We start from the raw sequence: 18,685 nt of genomic DNA on the forward strand, positions 1-18,685 counted from the left end.
ACCGATGATCACCGACTAGCCTGACGTAGTGATGATGGCTGTTAAATATCAAAAGACAGCAGTCGTGGTAGATGTAAGATATCCTGAATGAACATCCAAAATAAGAACATGAAAAACTGGACAAATACCAAGGACTGAAAGAACAACTGGAAAAATGTGGAGCGTAAAGGCAACAATGGTGCCACTAGTGAGTCACTAGTAGCGGGTGTGTTGGAGTCTTATTCTATTAAATCATCAGGGTTTTTTTTTGTTTTTCTTTTTCATTTGTGATAAATACACATATTGTAACAGGATTGTTAATTGTGATAAATACACATTTAACCTTGCAACGGCAACTATTTTTGAAGGTGCTAAAAATGTGAAAAGTCTCCAGCTTACTTCTATATATATATATATATATATATATATATATAGTGTTTGCACATCATTAATAAGGGACATGAAACGCATTTTTACCGAGAATTTGATGATTGAGTAGTGACTTGAGAAGTGTGGCACCACTTCTTACGCAGCTGTAATCACTTTCTACGCCATGTGCGGTGGAGCCAAAGAAGACACCGCATAACTTTGAGGTAAGCTCACTTCTATTGCTTGGATATTCAACCAAGAGGCCTACAATGCCATTTTAAAGATGTCTCTCGGTATGTCACAGTCAGTTACGGAAGGTAGATTCATGAACTCAGTACAAATCTCGTTGAATATTTTTTTTTTTTTTTTGGTGATCATTATGACAGTTTTGCACCAGTTTGGCCATTGATTAAAATGTTTGAGAAATGTGATTTGTCACAAAATATCAAAGGCATCATTCATAACTAGACAGTTAAAATGCTAATTACAACTTCTACAATAGATTGCTTTCAGTGTGCCAGGCAACACAAACAAACAGCAAGTGGGCAAGGCCGCTTCCTCGTGTGCAAGGCGAGTTTTTTTATTTTTTCTTTGCTGCCCCAGTGCACCAACATTCTGACGGTACGTTGAAGGTCTCTCGATATTCTTCACGGGCTTCCGGTGAGCCAGTTTGACAGCCAACAATGTGGATTACATTTCCTGTGAGCATAAAGTCGACAAAGAATTGGATCTCTTGGTATGTCACAGTCAGTTACGGAAGGTAGATTAATGACCTAAGTGCAAATCTCGTTGAAGATTTTTTTTTTTTTTTTTTTTTTGTGATCATTATGACAGTTTCGCACCAGTTTTGCCATTGATTAAAATGTTTGAGAAATGTGATTTGTCACAAAATATCAAAGGCATCATTCATGACTAGACAGTTAAAATGTTAATTACAACTTCTACAATAGATTGCTTTCAGTGTGCCAGGCAACACACACAAACAGCAAGTGGGCAAGGCCGCTTCCTTTGCTGCCCCAGTGCACCAACATTCTGACGGTAAGTTGAAGGTCTCTCGATATTCTTCACGGGCTTCCGGTGAGCCAGTTTGACAGCCAACAATGTGGATTACATTTCCTGTGAGCATAAAGTCGACAAAGAATTGGAATAAGTGGCTAAATGTAGTGTGTGTGTGTGTGTGTGTGTGTGTGTGTGTCTGTGTGTAAATATTTATGTATAAATAAATGCATAACTGACACCTTAAAGCAGGTGAGGCTGCCATTATCTGGCCTATTTCTTTTCTGTTAAACTAAATCATAGTTAAAAAAAGTAACACATTAAATAAATTATCAACCCATTAAAACAAACTTAGTTTATTAAATAATTACATAAAATGACTATATCAAAGTGGGATAATCTATTTTTTGTTTGTTTTTCTCATTTAATTTGGTAATACATGTACCAGACCATAGGTAAACATCTGCAATCAAGACTATATAATTATATATATTTTTTAAGTTTTGCCCTTCCCACACAATTTATTTATTTATTTTTTTACACATTGCAAATATATTTGAAAGGCGGGGCCTTGTAGGGTGGCATGTGGTCTATATGGGAGTGAGCTGTGGCTGACAGCAGCTGTTGCTTGTGCACATTCGTTTTATGTGTTTTATTGTTCCATCGATGTGCAATAAATAGCTGAAGTGACCGTTGCTTACTTTACCACATGGAAAGGCATTACAGGATGAAAGTATGGAGTAAAAAAAAAACAAAAAAAAAACACTACAAACCACAGATATCTATAATATAGTGGTGATTTTGACAGTGGACAGTAGTTACAGTATATTCCGCAAAAGAATCTGAAACATAACGAGGCCATGGTAGGTGAAACTGCATTCTACCAGGGGAACACGAGCAACTTTTGAAAGTATAGAATGAATTTTTGTGTACAAATTAGTTCTGTGCTAAATTAGATTAGTTATTTTCAGCAAGAACTACATTTTACTGGAAAATGACCTCCACCAAATCCCAGAAAACATGCAACAGTGTATCTGTGTTTCTTTGTCAATTAGCACGTTATTTCCTTTTTCATGGAGGATGACAAACACAAGGGCAGAGGCATTCTGATTGAAGAGATTGTATCTACCCAATAGTTTTACTGTTTCTCAGAATGACTGTTGTGAAATAGACACAGAATATACTGGTAGTCCATGACATTAGCACAGTCATGTATCTGTAATGGGAGCACAGCGGTCTAAGTTAGCACCCAAGTTTTGAAGTTTGGGATTTGTATCTAATCAGACCTTCTTGTATGGAGTTGCTGCCCCATGTTTTTGTCAGCTACTCCAGCTTCTTCCCACATTCCAAAAACAGCACGTTAGATTTACTGAAGATTCGAAATGGTCCATTAGGTGTGAATCGGAGCGTGACTGGTCGTTTGTCACCAAACGGATGGATGTGTTTTCTTTACTTTTGTTGAAATGTTACAGTCCAACAACAATTGTAATGTCACAAAAAAATAAGCATTTAAGGAAGCGAGCCCGAGTCACGGAAAGGAGCAATAATTAGCCAGACTTCCTCCTCCTCTTCAGATCATGTGTGCCCTTGTGGTTTTACAAGACCAAGAGTAAAACAACACATGAATTTTTCGACCTTTAACCAACACCGTTTTATTGTTTCATTTTCATAGAATCAGAACACCAAGATGGGTACCACCCATTCTCCCATGATGGGTGACCACCAGTCCGCTGACAACGGTTCCACCTGCGACACCCTGTATGACCACAGGAGCTACGCCCGAGTCTTAATGCCACTCGTTTACTGCGCGGTCTTCCTAGTGGGTCTGCTGGGCAATGCCCTGGCGCTACACGTCATCCGCCCCAACCTGAAAAAGATGAACTCCACCACCTTGTACTCGCTCAACTTGGTGATTTCGGACATCCTCTTCACACTGTCACTTCCTGTGAGGATCACATACTATGCGCTGGGTTTCCACTGGGCCTTGGGTGAGGCTCTGTGCAAAATCTCAGGCCTCATCTTCTACATCAACACCTACGCCGGTGTCAACTTCATGACCTGCCTGAGCATCGACCGTTTCATCGCAGTCGTCCTGCCCCTGCGCTTTTCCCGGCTGCGCAATGTTAGCAACGTGCGCTATATCTGTGTCGGCGTGTGGCTGCTGGTCCTGGCGCAGACACTCCCACTCCTTGGCATGGCAATGACCAATGTCGAACCGGACGGCTTCATCACCTGCATGGAATACCCTAATTTCGAGAAAGTAGACCACATCGCAACCATCCTCATCGGCGGAGTGTTCCTCGGTTATGTCATCCCCGTAATCACCATCCTGATGTGCTACTCCATCCTTTGCTCCAAACTCCACTCCACAGCGAAGACCAACCACCTCACGGAAAAGTCTGGACGCAGCCGCAAGGCCATCGGCGTCATCTGCTGCGTGTCGCTGGTTTTCGTGGTCTGCTACAGTCCCTATCACATCAACATCCTGCAGTACATGATCCGCAAGCTCGTGTCCAGCCTGGACTGCACCGACCTGACTGCCTTCCAGGTGTCGCTGCACATCACGGTGTGTCTGATGAACCTCAACGCCTGCTTGGACCCCTTTGTCTACTTCTTCGCATGCAAGGGTTACAAGAGGAAGCTCCTGAAGCTGCTTAAGCTAGAGGTCAGCGTGTCCGTCTCCAGCGTTGCCAAAACTTTGCCCGAAATCTCTCTGAAGGAAAATATTGATGGCAACAACATTCAGCTCAGCGGTTCTGCTGCTGGCTCAGGCAACGAGAAGCTGATGGAGAGGAGATCGCAGCTCTATGTGTAAACAAGAGGAATAGTGGAGGGACCGAAGCAAAGACATTTCGGGTGACAGAGGTCCAATGTCCACCAGGAGCGTTTCAAAGGTCATTACAGGCAACATCTGTTGGGCCATCTGGTTTCTAAAAGAACAGATTAGAACTTTGTCTGTTTACCTCTCAAGAACTTCCCAGTGAAACGGTTGGCAATGACACCAACTAGATTGTACGAACATTGACCAACTTCAGGCTATGAACCTGGACTTGAGCCTTCCTGCTTTGCCTGAAACTACTTCATTTTTGTTCTATTTAGCTGCAATTTCCAGAAGTCACTTATAAGAGACTGAGGCTTTTTTTTCGACATGTACAGGGTGTTTTGAAGAATCTTAAATAAATAAATACAACAAATCTGAGGCTGTCAAGGGCATGCCAATGATGAAATGGTTTATCCAGTTAAACCATCATCAAATTTACATCACCGAGTGTAATTAGCATATTATTTACTGTTACTGAGAATAGACTGTCAGCTTCTACGGTCCAGAGCACTCCATTGCAGCAAACAAATGGAGGGGAAACATGCACTTCACTTGATGGCAAAGAAGACAACATCAGAGGTTTATGTAACAGCTGGTGTACAAAACATGGAGGAAAGCAACCCAGGTGACGGTGATATATTTTCATCGACAACGAGGAAAAGGGCGGAATTGTGGGCATGTTTCACTTTCTATAAAACTGTAAGATGAAACCAAGACAATAACGCAGCGTGCATGTCAAGAATTCAGGAAAAAAAGTTGCAACATGACAGATCTTTTGAGACATATGCATGATCACTCTTCGCCTCAGTCATTTCAAGTAAGTTTTGTGAGGTCTTGCATGCCTGAAAATTCACATTGGTTGCTTTGATGTCTTGTCAAAAAGTACATATGGTTACTGATGATATAGTTTTAGCATTAAAAACAAAACATGCAATTCCTCAACGGCATTGAATGATGATAATGCGTGAGATGAAACTTGCACAACAACAATTTTGAACAGCGGAGAATCATACTGCTCACATGGACTGACCACGATAAATAGGAAGATAAGATTTAAATTGCCTTGAGACAAGATTAATCAATTTCTCAAATCAGCCACATTTTCTGTAAATCCTCGATTTTTAAATTTGTTATTTTCAAACAGATTTACAGTTGTTGTTCCTGTCCCAGATGAGGTTTCTCATTCAGAAAGTGGCTGCGGTTAAAATTACATCATTTCACTGCAGGTGTTAGCACGGAGCCACAGCCCAAATATTCTGTTTATGCATACTTGCTGTTGTGAACTGAAAATAAGTGGTTTCACAAACTTTCATGTGAAATCAAGGGATGACAATCCAGTGTCAGTGAAAATGGTTTTGGAGTAATTTCCAAAAATAAATGATGAAGATGTCATTCTCTGGGATTTACAGGGCATCTTCCCATTATTCTTTAAAAAAAAAAAAACAACAAACTATGAATTTTTAAAATGAAAAGTTTCTCTGTTTTCCTTTGGTCAGGTAATGGCTCTACTGAGTTAACAATATCAGACCTGTATTAGTTTTGCTAGAGACAGCACTTAAAAAAAAAAAAAAAAAAAAATTGGAGTACAAATCAGAATTCTCATCTGTAATAACCAAAGAATTACATATCGTCAGCAGCCTGGTCTGTTCTGGTTTTGAAAGTGACCTAAAAATGTCCACATTGTGTGACAAAAAGGCAAGTGAGTCAAATGATGATGTTGCATTGAGCAATGATTCCAATCGGACTGCATACTGGGCATATTCAGGTCCTCATGTATTACAGAAGATATGGAGCGCGCAATTCACAAGTTTCGAAATAAAAATATCTGGCTGTTTCAATCACATGAATGGGATACTTGTGGTGAGCAATATCACACAAACAAGAGTTGGGAAGTCACAGCTGGGTCCTCCAGGGGACATTTTCAACGTTGTGGCTCAGTCAAGGTCACGTAAGCCACGATGAGTGCTGAGGGATGTCCCAGTGTTTTTCCTGTTGGTCTGCACAGGATCTACTCTTTCAGCAACAACCCTGCTTCTCCCCAACCCCTTTTGGGGCCAAGGCTGCCTGGCTCCAATTATTAGTTTCAATAAACAGTGTTTGTATGCACTACAATGACAATCTGTCAGCCTTAAACTTGCGAAAAGAGTCAAGTGAAGGTCCAAACGTTTGCATGCAACATATTTTGTACCGAGCATTATTGACATACATTTCACTCTATATCAGCCGCGAAAAGGGAGGGAATATGACTCATTGTCATTACGGTCACTGTTGAGTTTGGGGTTATCCCAGCTAATTTTAATTTTAAATTGATCAAAATGTCACAATCGTCATATCAAATACAGAGCAGGAAATAAAAAAATACTTTCAGTCAATCAACACAGCAATTGCAACAACAAACACATAAAATTATTGTGTCACAATGTTTAAATGATGATTATGATGACCAAAATAAGTTTAACAAAGAGCAAATAAAACACCTACATTAATATAATTTTAATTATGGTATAAATATATGCTTGCATATTAATTTAACCATACATGTTAATATAGAAAATTAATATAGTTAATATACACTGTGTTCAAAGGTTACAATTATATTTTAACACAAATATGAGTATTACATCCTTTTGCCATGCTGTTTGGTTTTTAAAAAAAATTTTTTACGTTTTGCAATAATTGACAGTTCATCTGATCAATATTAGACGCAAAGCATCACAAAATATATTTATTTATATGATACCGTCATACCAATACATACATCTATACAGTTTATACATATGTTCGCAGTAATGTGTTTATTTTTCAGCATGTTTTTTTTTTTTTTTTTTTTTTTTTGCTGGTTGCAATTAAGTAACTACTTTCAGCCTCTAGATGGGAGTATATACCCAGTTTGGAGAAAATTTCACGGTGGGCGCAAATCATCCTGGCCATTCATTGTATTAGGCAAAATAACATCTTTCGTAAACATAGATATAGTGGAACAGAAGTGGTAAAAAAAAAGTGATAAACCTGTACAGAACCTATGCAGAATTTATTTATGAAGTGGAGGACTTACTAAAACAACCGCATGACAAGTATCAAAGGGATTAAAAAAAAACAGCGGTGCAGACAGGCTGTTGTCATAACAACATATTGCAGTGAACACAAAGTACCATCTGGTTGGGACCTTTTTAAGACTCATCGAGGGGACAAGTCGATAGATAATTAGGAATGAAAATGAGGCACTCCCGTATAAATAACAAGGGTGCTGAAAATATGCAGACATTTAAATGAAGCTGCAGCATCAAAACAAGCTGAGTGGAGAACATCTGTGTGGGCCCCGGACGTCGTACATTTCCGAATTTTACCAACAGTTTAGGGGAAAAGCACAAACATTCAGTCCTTAGCGTTTCCCTTGAGATTTCAGATGAGTGAGCATTGAAAAGGAGAAGACAAGTCAAAATTTTCTTGACAATATGTTATATTCTCCCAGACAAGTCTATAAATAGTATTTTGATTAATTTTGCATTTGTGTAATGTGAATGCAGCGGTGGGGGGACGGGGGGGACACCTGTTTTAAACCGTCTCAGATGGCGGCCATTTTGCTTTCGACTGAAAATAACATTGCAGTGCCTAACAGCTCAGGTAACGACTGTCACTACTCACCCGGTTTCTGGGTGCCCTTATTGAGCACTAAGGTGACAAATAAACCAATGGCATTTTTCTTCTTATCTTAAATGGACCATATGGTGTAAGAAGGGTTGAAAAAGGGATCATCTGGCCAGGATGGTTTTTTTCAATAACAAGCTCAATTTATGTAGTTCTGTTTTTTTTTTTTATTATTTTTATTTTATTCTTTTATCTGGAAAATGATACTACCTAGCATTTTCAATTTTAACCATTTGTTTTGGAGAAATCGGGAAATAAATCATGATTTGCAAAACGTCCACCAAAAATTTGAATCACGGCCACGCCCCCTCCCTCCATGTCTTGGTGGGAAGTTCATCAATACCCCAGTCTTTAAGTGCTGGGACGAGTTTAGGTTTCGGTACACATTTCTATGAGCAATACACATCAATATGCATTCAATGGGCAGACCTTGACATTGACATTTAACCCCTGGTACGCTTTCTCTGCATTAAGTCGCCACTGTGTTTAAAAACAAAACAGCAACCACATTTTGCAACACCCGCGTGAAGTGTCTATTACAGCCATCTTATTTCTTGTTTATACGGCAACTGCCTGAACATCCTGTTTTTAATTACTTCTCTGCTGCAGCAGATGCTTCTCGCCAGCAACCTGCTGCGGATGACTCCCTCGAGAGCTAATGTGCTGTGACAGACCCCACTTTTCCAATCAATAACTCGCCCTAAATCTGCCATCGCTCTGCCTGCCAAACGGAGTGCCCCTGCTTCTAATGGTGCATCATTTTCTTTAAGGGGGCGTAATTGTGAACAGTGACATCAAACACCATAGAGGGAGAAAGTGCATGCACAGGAAGTGATGTTCAAAAAGTCAGACTTCCTTATTTTGCCTCTCGGATGCTCACTGGTGCAACAGAGCATTTCGGTGATTGTTGTGGTAAGCTGCATCATTTCGTGATAACTTGTGGCAAGTAGAAAGAGTACAGATTGGTGTTTTTTATTTATTTATTAAAGGATTTTGCTCAATTTTACATTGAGTTGTTTTAAGTCAATTTTACGTTGTGTTGTGTAATAATTTCAACTTCTATGACACACAATGATTATCTTTTTGGGCTTTGCAGTGGTGTGTTATCTCATAAGAAAAAGTACTGGCAGTGCATTACATCACAGTAGACATTACAGTGTAATACTACTGTACACTGATGCGATCACATGATTTCCTAAGGCCCAACAAGTTACAGAGAAAGGATACAGTAATCGCACTTCCACATTTTGCTCCACGACACCACTTCAAATCTGAAGCTATGAGAAGATTATTTAGTGCTTTTTATTTATTCTATTTAACAAGTACAGTATGCAGACAAGAAGAGAGTTTTGTGAATTTATGACATGAATATAAAATAGTCCACTCACATTGTCATTCCGTTGTTCCATATTTATGCACTAATGATGCACTGTTTCCATGTGAGGTGGCAGACAATTTTTTATTGAAATAAACTTTCGGTTTCATGTGGACTTGAGCAGAAAGTCTTCCTGTTTTGAGTGTGGAAAACCCCATTTAATTATATGTGGACTTTTTTTGGAGAGTGTAGTCGCTGAAAGTGTAGTGGTACACTCGGCAGACATGGGATCGGTGCCCACTCAGTGACAGTGTGCATGTGGGTCTGAATGGTCATTTGTCTCTATATGTGCTCTGCGACTGACTGGCGACCTGTTCAGGGTGTAGTTGCCTTGCGCCCAAAGTCAGCTGGGATAGGCACAAGGGAAAGAAAATAATGGTGAAGTTGAAGTTATTTGCCCTATGTCTATTGCTGTATCTAGTCTCGTAAAACATTGTAACACAACGGACAGAGAAAAACAAATGAAAGCATATCTGAAATATCCGACATGATGTATCAAGGCAATAATAATTAATGCTTCCAACATTTTAGTCCTTGACATAATATTGCCGATGGATCATTTGATGCAATGGTCCCAACTGATTTCTAACAGGCGGAGCTTTACTAAATCTCATCATTAATCTTCTGGGTTAGACAAATCAAATAGAGGCCGTTGACCCAATACACGGATTCACTGTCCTACAATTGCCCGCGTGAAATGCGCGTCCGACTACAACATTCGCAAGGGGAGATCTTGCAGTAGAAAATACCAAAAATGTGGAGACACCACCCGAGCTAGACTGCTGGACTTAGGCTGCAAACAAAAATAGGGGCCCTTTTGACAAAGAAATCACTCTTTTAATTTGATATTTGCCAGTTGAAAATGGGAAGTACTAATCATACCTGAATTATTGTGTGTTCTATTATTTATTTTTTTTTTTTTACTTTCCCAGTAGAATACTATCTTCAGGATGACACTGCTTCCAAACTCTTCCCACACTTGGCTTCCGGTTGAGCATCGTACATTTGGCCTGGTCTTCTACAGCTGTGTTTTCATCATCGGAGTCATCGTCAACATGACAGCTTTGTGGGTGTTTGCCCTGACCACCAAGAGGAGGAGCTCCGTCACCATCTACATGATCAACGTGGCACTAGTGGATCTCACCTTCATCCTGATGCTCCCCTTCCGCATGGTCTACCTCCAAAGGGACTTCTGGCCCTTCGGCGACCTTTTGTGCCGTGTCAGTGCCACTCTCAATGTCTTCTACCCCTGCATTGCCCTGTGGCTCTTTGGTCTGATCAGCGCTGATCGCTACCTGGCCATTGTGCAGCCCAAGCAAAGCAAGGAGCTACGAAATGTCCCCAAGACGGTGGTGGCATGCCTTGGGGCCTGGCTCATGACCCTGGCCGCCACCGCATCCTTGCTCTTCTCAGCGGACGATCCTGATGGCGTCGCCAACTTCACCACCTGCCTCAAAACGGTGGACTTTATCTATCTGCGCCACAACGGTCCTGTCAATTTCACATGGATCGCGTTCTTCTTCCTGCTTCCCATCTGCATCATGATTGGCTGCTACGTGGTCATCGTGGACAACCTGATCCGCGGGCGCGCCTCCAAGCTCAAACCCAAAGTGAAACAGAAGTCCATCCGCATCATCATAACGCTCATCGTGCAGGTTCTGGTGTGTTTTGTACCCTTTCATGTATGCTTGCTGCTCCATTTACTAGGATTGGACAAAAATGAGGCCTTCAGGAAGTGGGCTGTGTTCTCTACCTTCCTCATGAACTTGAGTAACGTTTTGGACATCATTCTCTACTACAGTGTCTCCAAAGAGTTCCAGGAGAGGGTTTTTAGTGTGATCCTGTACCGTAACTACCAGCGAAGTGTCCGGAGAAAGAGCAGACATACGAGCAGCATGCGATCCATTAGCAATGTGACAAGCGGCATGATTTGAAACAATGAAATGAAAAGATGACGCAATATATCAGACAGGGCAGCAAGTGGTCAGCATGTCAGCTTCACAGTTCTGAGGTTCGGATTCGAATCTCAAATCCAAGCTTCCTGTGTGGTGCTTGAATTTTCTCATCTGTGTGAGTTTTTTCTGGGTACTCCTGCAACCTCCCACACTCCAAAAATATGCATGACGGGTTCATTGAAGACTCTAAATCGTCCATAGATGTGATTGGTGATTATGAGTGTAAATTGTGCGTTGTTTTTTTTTTTTTTTTTTGTCCATATTGGCTGCCAAGTTACCCCACCTCTGGCCCTTAATACTCCATAGCTCCAGCTCACCCATGACCCTAATGAGAACAGGTGGTATAGAAAATGTATGATTGCATCCGTCAGACACATAAAAACAAGCGGTAGAAGAGTCCGGCATGTAATTTACACTCATGGTGTGCATGCGTGCTCCTATTGTGGTGAAAACATCTGTGTGCTGAACTGATGGAGCCACCCAAGAGATTTCAGAACATCTTTACACACAAACAAGTTTTTTTTTTGTTTTTTTGTTTTTGTTTTGCAATTTCACTGTGCGCATGAAGGTGAAAATAAGGCTCACAATCATTAAGATATAGCCTCCAGTAACATCTTGGCAAGCTCCATCATTCACACGTAAACATGTAAAAGCTACAGTAAGTTGATTCTATTAAATTTCTTTTTTTGGTCATGTACTTTTGGGTTTTGTTAATGTTATCATTCAGATGGAAGCTTAAGTCCTGTATTTCCTCTAATGTTGTCTACCTAAGCCAGGGTGCAGCATCCACTTATGACAAATAAATTCCATCCATACGTGATCTGGTCCGGTTAGTTTCATGAGGGTCGCGGGACAAATAAATTCCTCAAATAAAAGAGACATTGTAGAATGTTCAAGTCCCCCATTTTATAACAGTTGCCATGTGTCTTTACATCAAAGTGGGATTAAAACCCTTTTACACACCCTATTGACTGCCTTACTGAAATCGGCCTGTTTTTAGCAGCGGGCCCTCATGCAAGTATATCCCACTCAATATGCAGCCGGGCCGATCATGGCTCTGTCTCTGCGACAACGAGCAGGGGCAAAGCACAACTCTTGTGACTTAAGTGACTTCCAACTGCAGGAGCAAGAAGCGAGTGCCTATCCACCTTGATCATCTGCCCCATATGCGCTTTTTGGGTGAATAATGGGCGCGATTTTCACTATGAACCGGAACCAGCATTTTGTTTACATGGTAACTGGTTGTGCAAGTCAACTTTCTATGACAGTTTGTGTCTCAAACGGGAATGCACACACGTTTCAATGTCTCTTCCTACTAATGTATTGAGGTAGGAGGATGAGATAAAAAAGTGGCTAGTGACTACATACAGTCACATGTTTAGATGCTTTCTGAATGCTGTCAGCATTTTTATTATATATATATATATATATACACACACACACACACACACACACACACACACACACACACACACACGCATACCATCCATGCTCTTTATGGATTGTATATAAATATTTACAAAGTGATTTAAAGGTGATTAAAAATAATAATGCTTATTGCAAATATAAATAATCCTGATAAAATAAAAGAAATTTTCTGCACGTAAAATGAAATGGGTCACACTCATAGCAAGCATTGTGTTGAAAAATATATTGGCCAGGTGATGGCGGCATAGCACAGCTAGTCCTCATCTGCCTGGCTACACTAAGACAAAGAAAAACTTTTTTTCATATCCAAGTGGAAAAAGTGGAAGGCTTGGTGTGTGTGTGGATATTTTTTTTTTTTACTACAACAAATGGAGATTGTTAACCTCTGCGGCCATCACAACAGCGTTGCAGCAGTGCATGTTATTGATTGCATGTTAAATGATTCAGACACTCAAAGTGCATTTACAGTAACATCATCAGGAGAGGTCAGTGAGGCCAAAAAGACAATGACTGGAGAAACACGGCAACGCTTTGGATGGTTTTCTTGTGGAGAAAATCATTCACATGCCGTGCAATAGATTGTGGTCGATGTAGTCTTCAGTAGGTAATTGGACTACATCGGGAAGTGATTGCAACACACTACAGACAAAAATAAATACATACACATAATAATAATAATAATAATAATAATAATAATAATAATTCAATGCATCTCAACTAGACATATTGTCGGGTTTTGTAGTCTAATATCCATTCGATTGATTTGCCAGTCAGTGTACCTCAAGTGCACCCTCCTCTCCCCACACACAGTTGTTTTCATCCAATGAACTTTTGTTTTTACATGATGTGGCGGTCAGAGGACTATTGCCTGAGAGGACGAAGTGTCTGACAGAGCATTTGGGTCACAGGTGATCTGAGGCCTCACACACTTGACTATGGGCGAGAGGCGGGGTCTACAAAAACTCGCTAGTTGCATGTCAGTTACGATACAATATTTCTAAACAAGCTGAACAGCTTCTGTGAAACCAAGGATTTACCTGGGTTTAGAAACCCAGGTAAATAAATACCCAGGTAACCTTTTTGTTCGATGTTGGTTTAAGAAGGTATCAGACTCATGATGTCTGGGCAGGGGTCAAACATTGCATCTTTGTTTTAAATCAGGAGTCACCAATGTAGTGGCACACACAGACTTCAAGGACCATGAGTAGCCCGCGGACCTGTTGCTGTAAAAATAGTCCACCGGTGATGGGACATGCTGTCTAAGTGACGATTTGAAAATGTCAACATTGGCAGATTTATAGAGATGAAGTGTTACATATTGACATCGATCTGTTTCATAATTAAACAAATCATTAAAGGAATCAATGTCTGCTCATTGATGAACACCAATAATTATTAAAAATAAAGTTATTATGAAAGGTAAATTGAGAATAAATCAATTATTTCAGAAGTGTGTATCAAAACAGTAAGCCTTTGCGTTAATCAGTACCCAAAAGAGCTCTCAGTCTCAAAAAGATTGTAACACACTAAGATACTCACTGTCGAGCATGGTTCAAAAATGTCCATACTGATAGATTTACATTGTTTAATGAAAAGAAAACCTGCAAGTGATCCATCTTTAACACAAAGAATTCAGAGGAGTGCATAATGATGGGTTTACTACCCGATGAACGACAAGCGGATTTATAACCAAGTGGTCAAAGGTGACATGATGCATCTGAGGATCATCTATCCCTCCCACCTGTTAGGCATCAGACTCCACCAAAAACCCACCGCACCCCCCCCAAAAAAGCTGAAAGCCATGATTAATGGGCCCATTTTTTCCGCAGCAAATTCTCAAAATGATCATCAAACTTTGATGCCATGTGCCACTCACATCAGAGGGCAGACGCCAGAAAGAGCTGATACCATGCGCATGGTTCATTCAAACATTTGTGTGCTTCCAGTGTTGATAAACATGTCTACGGAATTTTGTGTCAATCCATAAAACTGATACTGGGGTCCAACCTGTCTATCTTTCTAGGGTGGTCGAATGAATAACTTTTAGGGGGTTGGTTTCAGGACCACTAAAATTGTCATGGGTCTGTTCTTGTGTGTCTCCACAGCAGGTGGCAGAGGAAGGGTTTCCCTCCAGCGTGCACACCTGCTGTTAATCAGCGGACTATTTAAGGATTTCCAAGTTGTCATGTCCCTGTTGGATAATTCATCTTGCTCACGGCTCTGCCACCAAGTATTGAATTCTTCTCGACCAGGGGTAGGGGACTCCGGTTCCTCGAGAGCCACATCCTGCCTGTTTTAGGTCCCTCCCTACTCCAATACACCTGCTTCAAACAATTAGCTCATCAGCAAACTCTGTTGAGGCCTGAACAATTGGATCAGGTGTGTTGGAGTAGGGAAGGACCTAAAACAGGCAGGATATGGCACTCGAGGAACTGGAGTTCCCTACCGCCGTTGTAGACCATATGTGTCAATGTCCAGTCCTTGAAGGCCGATGTCCTACATGTTTTCCTTCTCTCCCTGCTGCAACACACCTGATCCGAATGATCAGCTCATCAGCGAGCTCTATAGGAGCCTGATAGTGATCCTGATCATTTGAATTAGTTGTGTTGCAGTAGGGAGACATGGAAAGCATGCAGGACAACAGCCCTCAAGGACTGGAGTTTGACACCTGTGTTCTAGACGTTCCATGTTTCATGCTCTTCGTTTTTTGACCTTGCCACGTTTTTTTGCACTTACCTTTGAAAGTAGTTTTTTGTTGTATTTGTCACATTTTTTTGCATCATACGCATTTTGCTTGTTTATTTATTGACAAGCTATATCCGTTTATATTTTGTTCTTGCCTTTTACAAGAGTTTTGGGTTGTTTCATTTTCCTGATGCTTTACCAGAGTACTTTCTCGGTCTTGCGACCTTTTTTTGGGGGGTGTGGAGGGGGGGGAATAAACCTTTTTGTCAATTCTGTCTGGAAACCCTGATCAAAATCATAAGTTACCAGGATACACACTTGCAAAAATGGGTGTGTTTTTCAACATCTAGGCAATCCATTCGTCATAATTGTAAACACAGCACCCGCAAAGAAGGAGGGAAATGGGCGTATCAAGAACAAAGTTATTACATTTATACATTAATGCCAGTAGGTTGGGCCTTGAATCTCTTTGTCACACTTCAGATGGTTGGTCAACCTGACCTCGTGACACAGATATGCCCCAACCCCAACCACAAGCAATGACAAAATCTTCTTGAGCCTCACCTACTGTATCTGTCGAATATGTACAGTGGCATATAAATACTCTCAGGTGTTTGGGGACTTTGCCCTATCGCGTATAATTAAAATGCAGAAATAACCGACGCCCCATAAGGGATTCGTAATTGCATGTACATTCCATACGATGGCATCAAATTACTTAAAACAGAGATGATCACAAAGCATCAACACCATATCTCTTGCACAAACAAAATCATTTACCCATGGTATAGAAGCAACTGTATTCAGTAGTTAAATCAGTCAACATAAACATGAGGCTCATAGATAGTATTGGCTAACATTCTAGCCTAAATAACATGCCAGCACAAACTCTGGTGACATCACATGTGGGCAAACAAATATGCGCACTAGCACGTTACATAAATGTAATGCATCATTAAAACCACTGTTTTTATTTTTATTTTTTTTATTTTACTGTTTTTTTTTTTTTTTTTTTACTCACAGACATGCCAATCAAGTTGTGGGATGAATTTTATTACAAATAGTCAAGCACTAACACTTGTGGAGCTGACTTAGGCTACGTTCACACTCCAGTGCATGATGCCCAAGTGGGAATTTTGTAAATATGTGTACTCCACCTACTGCCCGAAGAAGGCTGGGATAGGCTCCAGCATGCCTGTGATCTTTTTAATGCAGCCGTTTATCAGTTCTAAATCATCTTGTTTTCGCCACTGTTTTCTGCTCTTTTATCTGACATTGCATTTCGTGCAGTCTGTTTTGTCCAATGTGATGTTTGTGGCCTGATGATGTGTATGTCAGATGAGCACGACCTGAGCGTCCAGACGGCCATTGCATCTCTTACTTATCCGATTTAAATCGGCACACTAGGGGTCATGGCCTTTGAGCCTGTTTTGTGGGTCTACTTCTAGTTGACGTGACTTAACAAAATGTGTTTTTATGCGACACATAACGAAATTTTTACCTGGGTGAACGCACCTTCAAAATTCTGTGAGTATTCGGCCCAAGAACAATCACAAAAATAAACAAAGCAAGATCAAGAAGACCTCTGCTCTGCGTCCCCAGGCCCCCAAAAAACGAGATGCAACATACAGCAACTGGCATTTTAAAACAATTAAGTTTCCTGTCAAATGGCTGTGATGAATTATCCGGAAGCTTTACCCGCTGTAATTTTAAATCTTCCCCAACAAGTCCCTTTGTTGTCAAGAAATTAATGGAAACAAGATTGTCTTTCATGAGAGCTGATCTGACAAACACGACAGCCAGCTGCTCTTTCTCGTACATGACTAAAAACAGTCAGCATTAAGAAGAAAAAAAACAAAACCAAACAGGCAGAATACTTATGTTTTTTTCTTCTTTCCTACCACTCGTGTGGAGAAAACAAATCAGGCGATGAGCACGCTTGGCCATCTGTTTTGTTATTTGATATGTGTGAATACGCGTTGTAATGACTTTGTTTGCGAATCAGCGCACGAGAGCTCTCTAGACGTGGCGGAGTGTTCAGAGCTAATCATATAATTGGAGACAATAGTCGATGACAAATGGAGACGCTCCAGGCAGCCAGCTGGGGAAGTGGATTTGTAATCATTGTCAAATCATATCGCCATTTTTTTTTTTTTTTTGGTTGGTTTTTTTTTTTCTGTGCGTGCACGTCAAGACGGCTTAATAGAGTTTACTGTGATGATCGCAGATGGAGCATTTGTTTCCCAAATGTAGGCTAGGTTATGTGTATCATCATTAAAAGTGCTTTTACAGGCATGTTCATACATGCAGTAGTGCCTGGGTAGGCATGAAGCGTAGTAGGGATGATGTGGGAGGAGTCCCTAAGGTCCCTGTAAAGTGAAAATAAATGTGTCACTGTTGGCGTTTCTACTAAATGCATGAAACCATGCACCGCTGAAATAAAGATGCATCTTTGTTATGCACACGCATCCGACATATTTAAGCTGCAAATATAAATCCGGGCTGGAAGACAAGACAAGTGGGGCTAGGCACCAGCTAGCTTGTGAGTTTACAGGCCGCAGGGCCCCTATTGGCCGATGGATGGGCCTCTGGGAATTCAAATCATGACACCAATCTGTTCCGAAAGGGGAAGACCATTTTTGTGGTGCAGGCATAGTTAGCTAGCTAAACTGCTATACACATAAAATGTGTTTAGGAAAAAGAACTACATAACTTGGTGCTGCGCCAAATATCCATTAATGGGAAGATCATGTGCATCACCGGGCACAGTTTTAGCCATGCCCGAAAAAAGAAGAATAGAAACAATCATGCAAGCTGAAATGCGGAAAAACACTAAGGCCGTATCTTCACAACTCAATACAACACTGTTCTCAGTCTTTGCACGTTTGCAACAATTCTTTTCAAAACATTTCTGATGTATTTACATTTCAAGAAAAATCATAGATTTCTCTTGAAAGGTTCTTGGAGAAGTTCTGCAGTCCATCCATCTAAACATCTTCTGCAGCAGGTGTCCTCAAAAAGGTCATGAGTGAGCTGGAACTTAGCCCAGCTGACTTTGTGCAGGAGGCCAAGTACACCTTGGAATGGACGTCAACCAATTGCAAGGCACATTTAACAAACATTCACACCTACTGTGCAGGCATGGAGTGTTCAATTAATCCAACATGCACATTTTTGGAATGTGGGAGGAAGCTGGACGACCTAAGAGGTGTGACGCATACAATGCTACCCTACATCCTCATTTCATGTACTTGAATTTCATTATCCTCCATTTCTACTTTTATCCCCCTTAAACTACCTACTGTATTACTTATATCCATTATCTGAACCGCTTTATCCTCACATGGGTTGCTGGTATGCTGGAGCCTATCCCAGCTGTCTTAAGGCAGCAGGTGGGGGACACCCTGAACCGGTTGCCAGCCAATCACA

The 18,685-nt window shown here is 40.9% G+C and overlaps 2 protein-coding genes across 3 annotated transcripts; both read left to right on the plus strand.

The window, feature by feature from the left end:
- Nucleotides 1-523: 523 nt before the first annotated feature.
- Nucleotides 524-4,538, plus strand: gpr183a (G protein-coupled receptor 183a). The gene is made up of 2 exons (XM_019882514.1): nucleotides 524-572; nucleotides 3,017-4,538. The coding sequence occupies exon 2, from the start codon at nucleotides 3,032-3,034 to the stop codon at nucleotides 4,157-4,159; it is 1,128 nt and encodes a 375-aa protein (XP_019738073.1). The 5' UTR covers nucleotides 524-572; nucleotides 3,017-3,031; the 3' UTR covers nucleotides 4,160-4,538.
- A 4,094-nt stretch (nucleotides 4,539-8,632) lies between these two features.
- On the plus strand, nucleotides 8,633-11,840 carry gpr18 (G protein-coupled receptor 18). Of its 2 annotated transcripts, none has more exons than XM_019882268.1 (2): nucleotides 8,633-8,725; nucleotides 10,124-11,840. In XM_019882268.1, the coding sequence occupies exons 1-2, from the start codon at nucleotides 8,648-8,650 to the stop codon at nucleotides 11,120-11,122; spliced, it is 1,077 nt and encodes a 358-aa protein (XP_019737827.1). In that variant the 5' UTR covers nucleotides 8,633-8,647; the 3' UTR covers nucleotides 11,123-11,840. The 2 variants fall into 2 exon arrangements, with proteins under 2 accessions (XP_019737827.1, XP_019737828.1); XM_019882269.1 differs by having other exon boundaries at nucleotides 8,666-8,725; nucleotides 10,121-11,840.
- Nucleotides 11,841-18,685: the final 6,845 nt, after the last annotated feature.

The sequence above is a fragment of the Hippocampus comes genome, unplaced genomic scaffold (assembly GCF_001891065.2).
Source record: "Hippocampus comes isolate QL1 unplaced genomic scaffold, H_comes_QL1_v1.1 scaffold111, whole genome shotgun sequence".
Taxonomy (NCBI): domain Eukaryota; kingdom Metazoa; phylum Chordata; class Actinopteri; order Syngnathiformes; family Syngnathidae; genus Hippocampus; species Hippocampus comes.

Coding starts and splice junctions, on each gene's coding strand:
- gpr183a (XM_019882514.1), top strand. CDS start 3,032: ATGGGTACCACCCATTCTCCCATGATGGGTGACCACCAGTCCGCTGAC.
- gpr18 (XM_019882268.1), top strand. CDS start 8,648: ATGTTCAAAAAGTCAGACTTCCTTATTTTGCCTCTCGGATGCTCACTG. Junction 8,726..10,123: donor GCATTTCGGTGATTGTTGTG/GTAAGCTGCATC, acceptor CTTTCCCAGTAG/AATACTATCTTCAGGATGAC.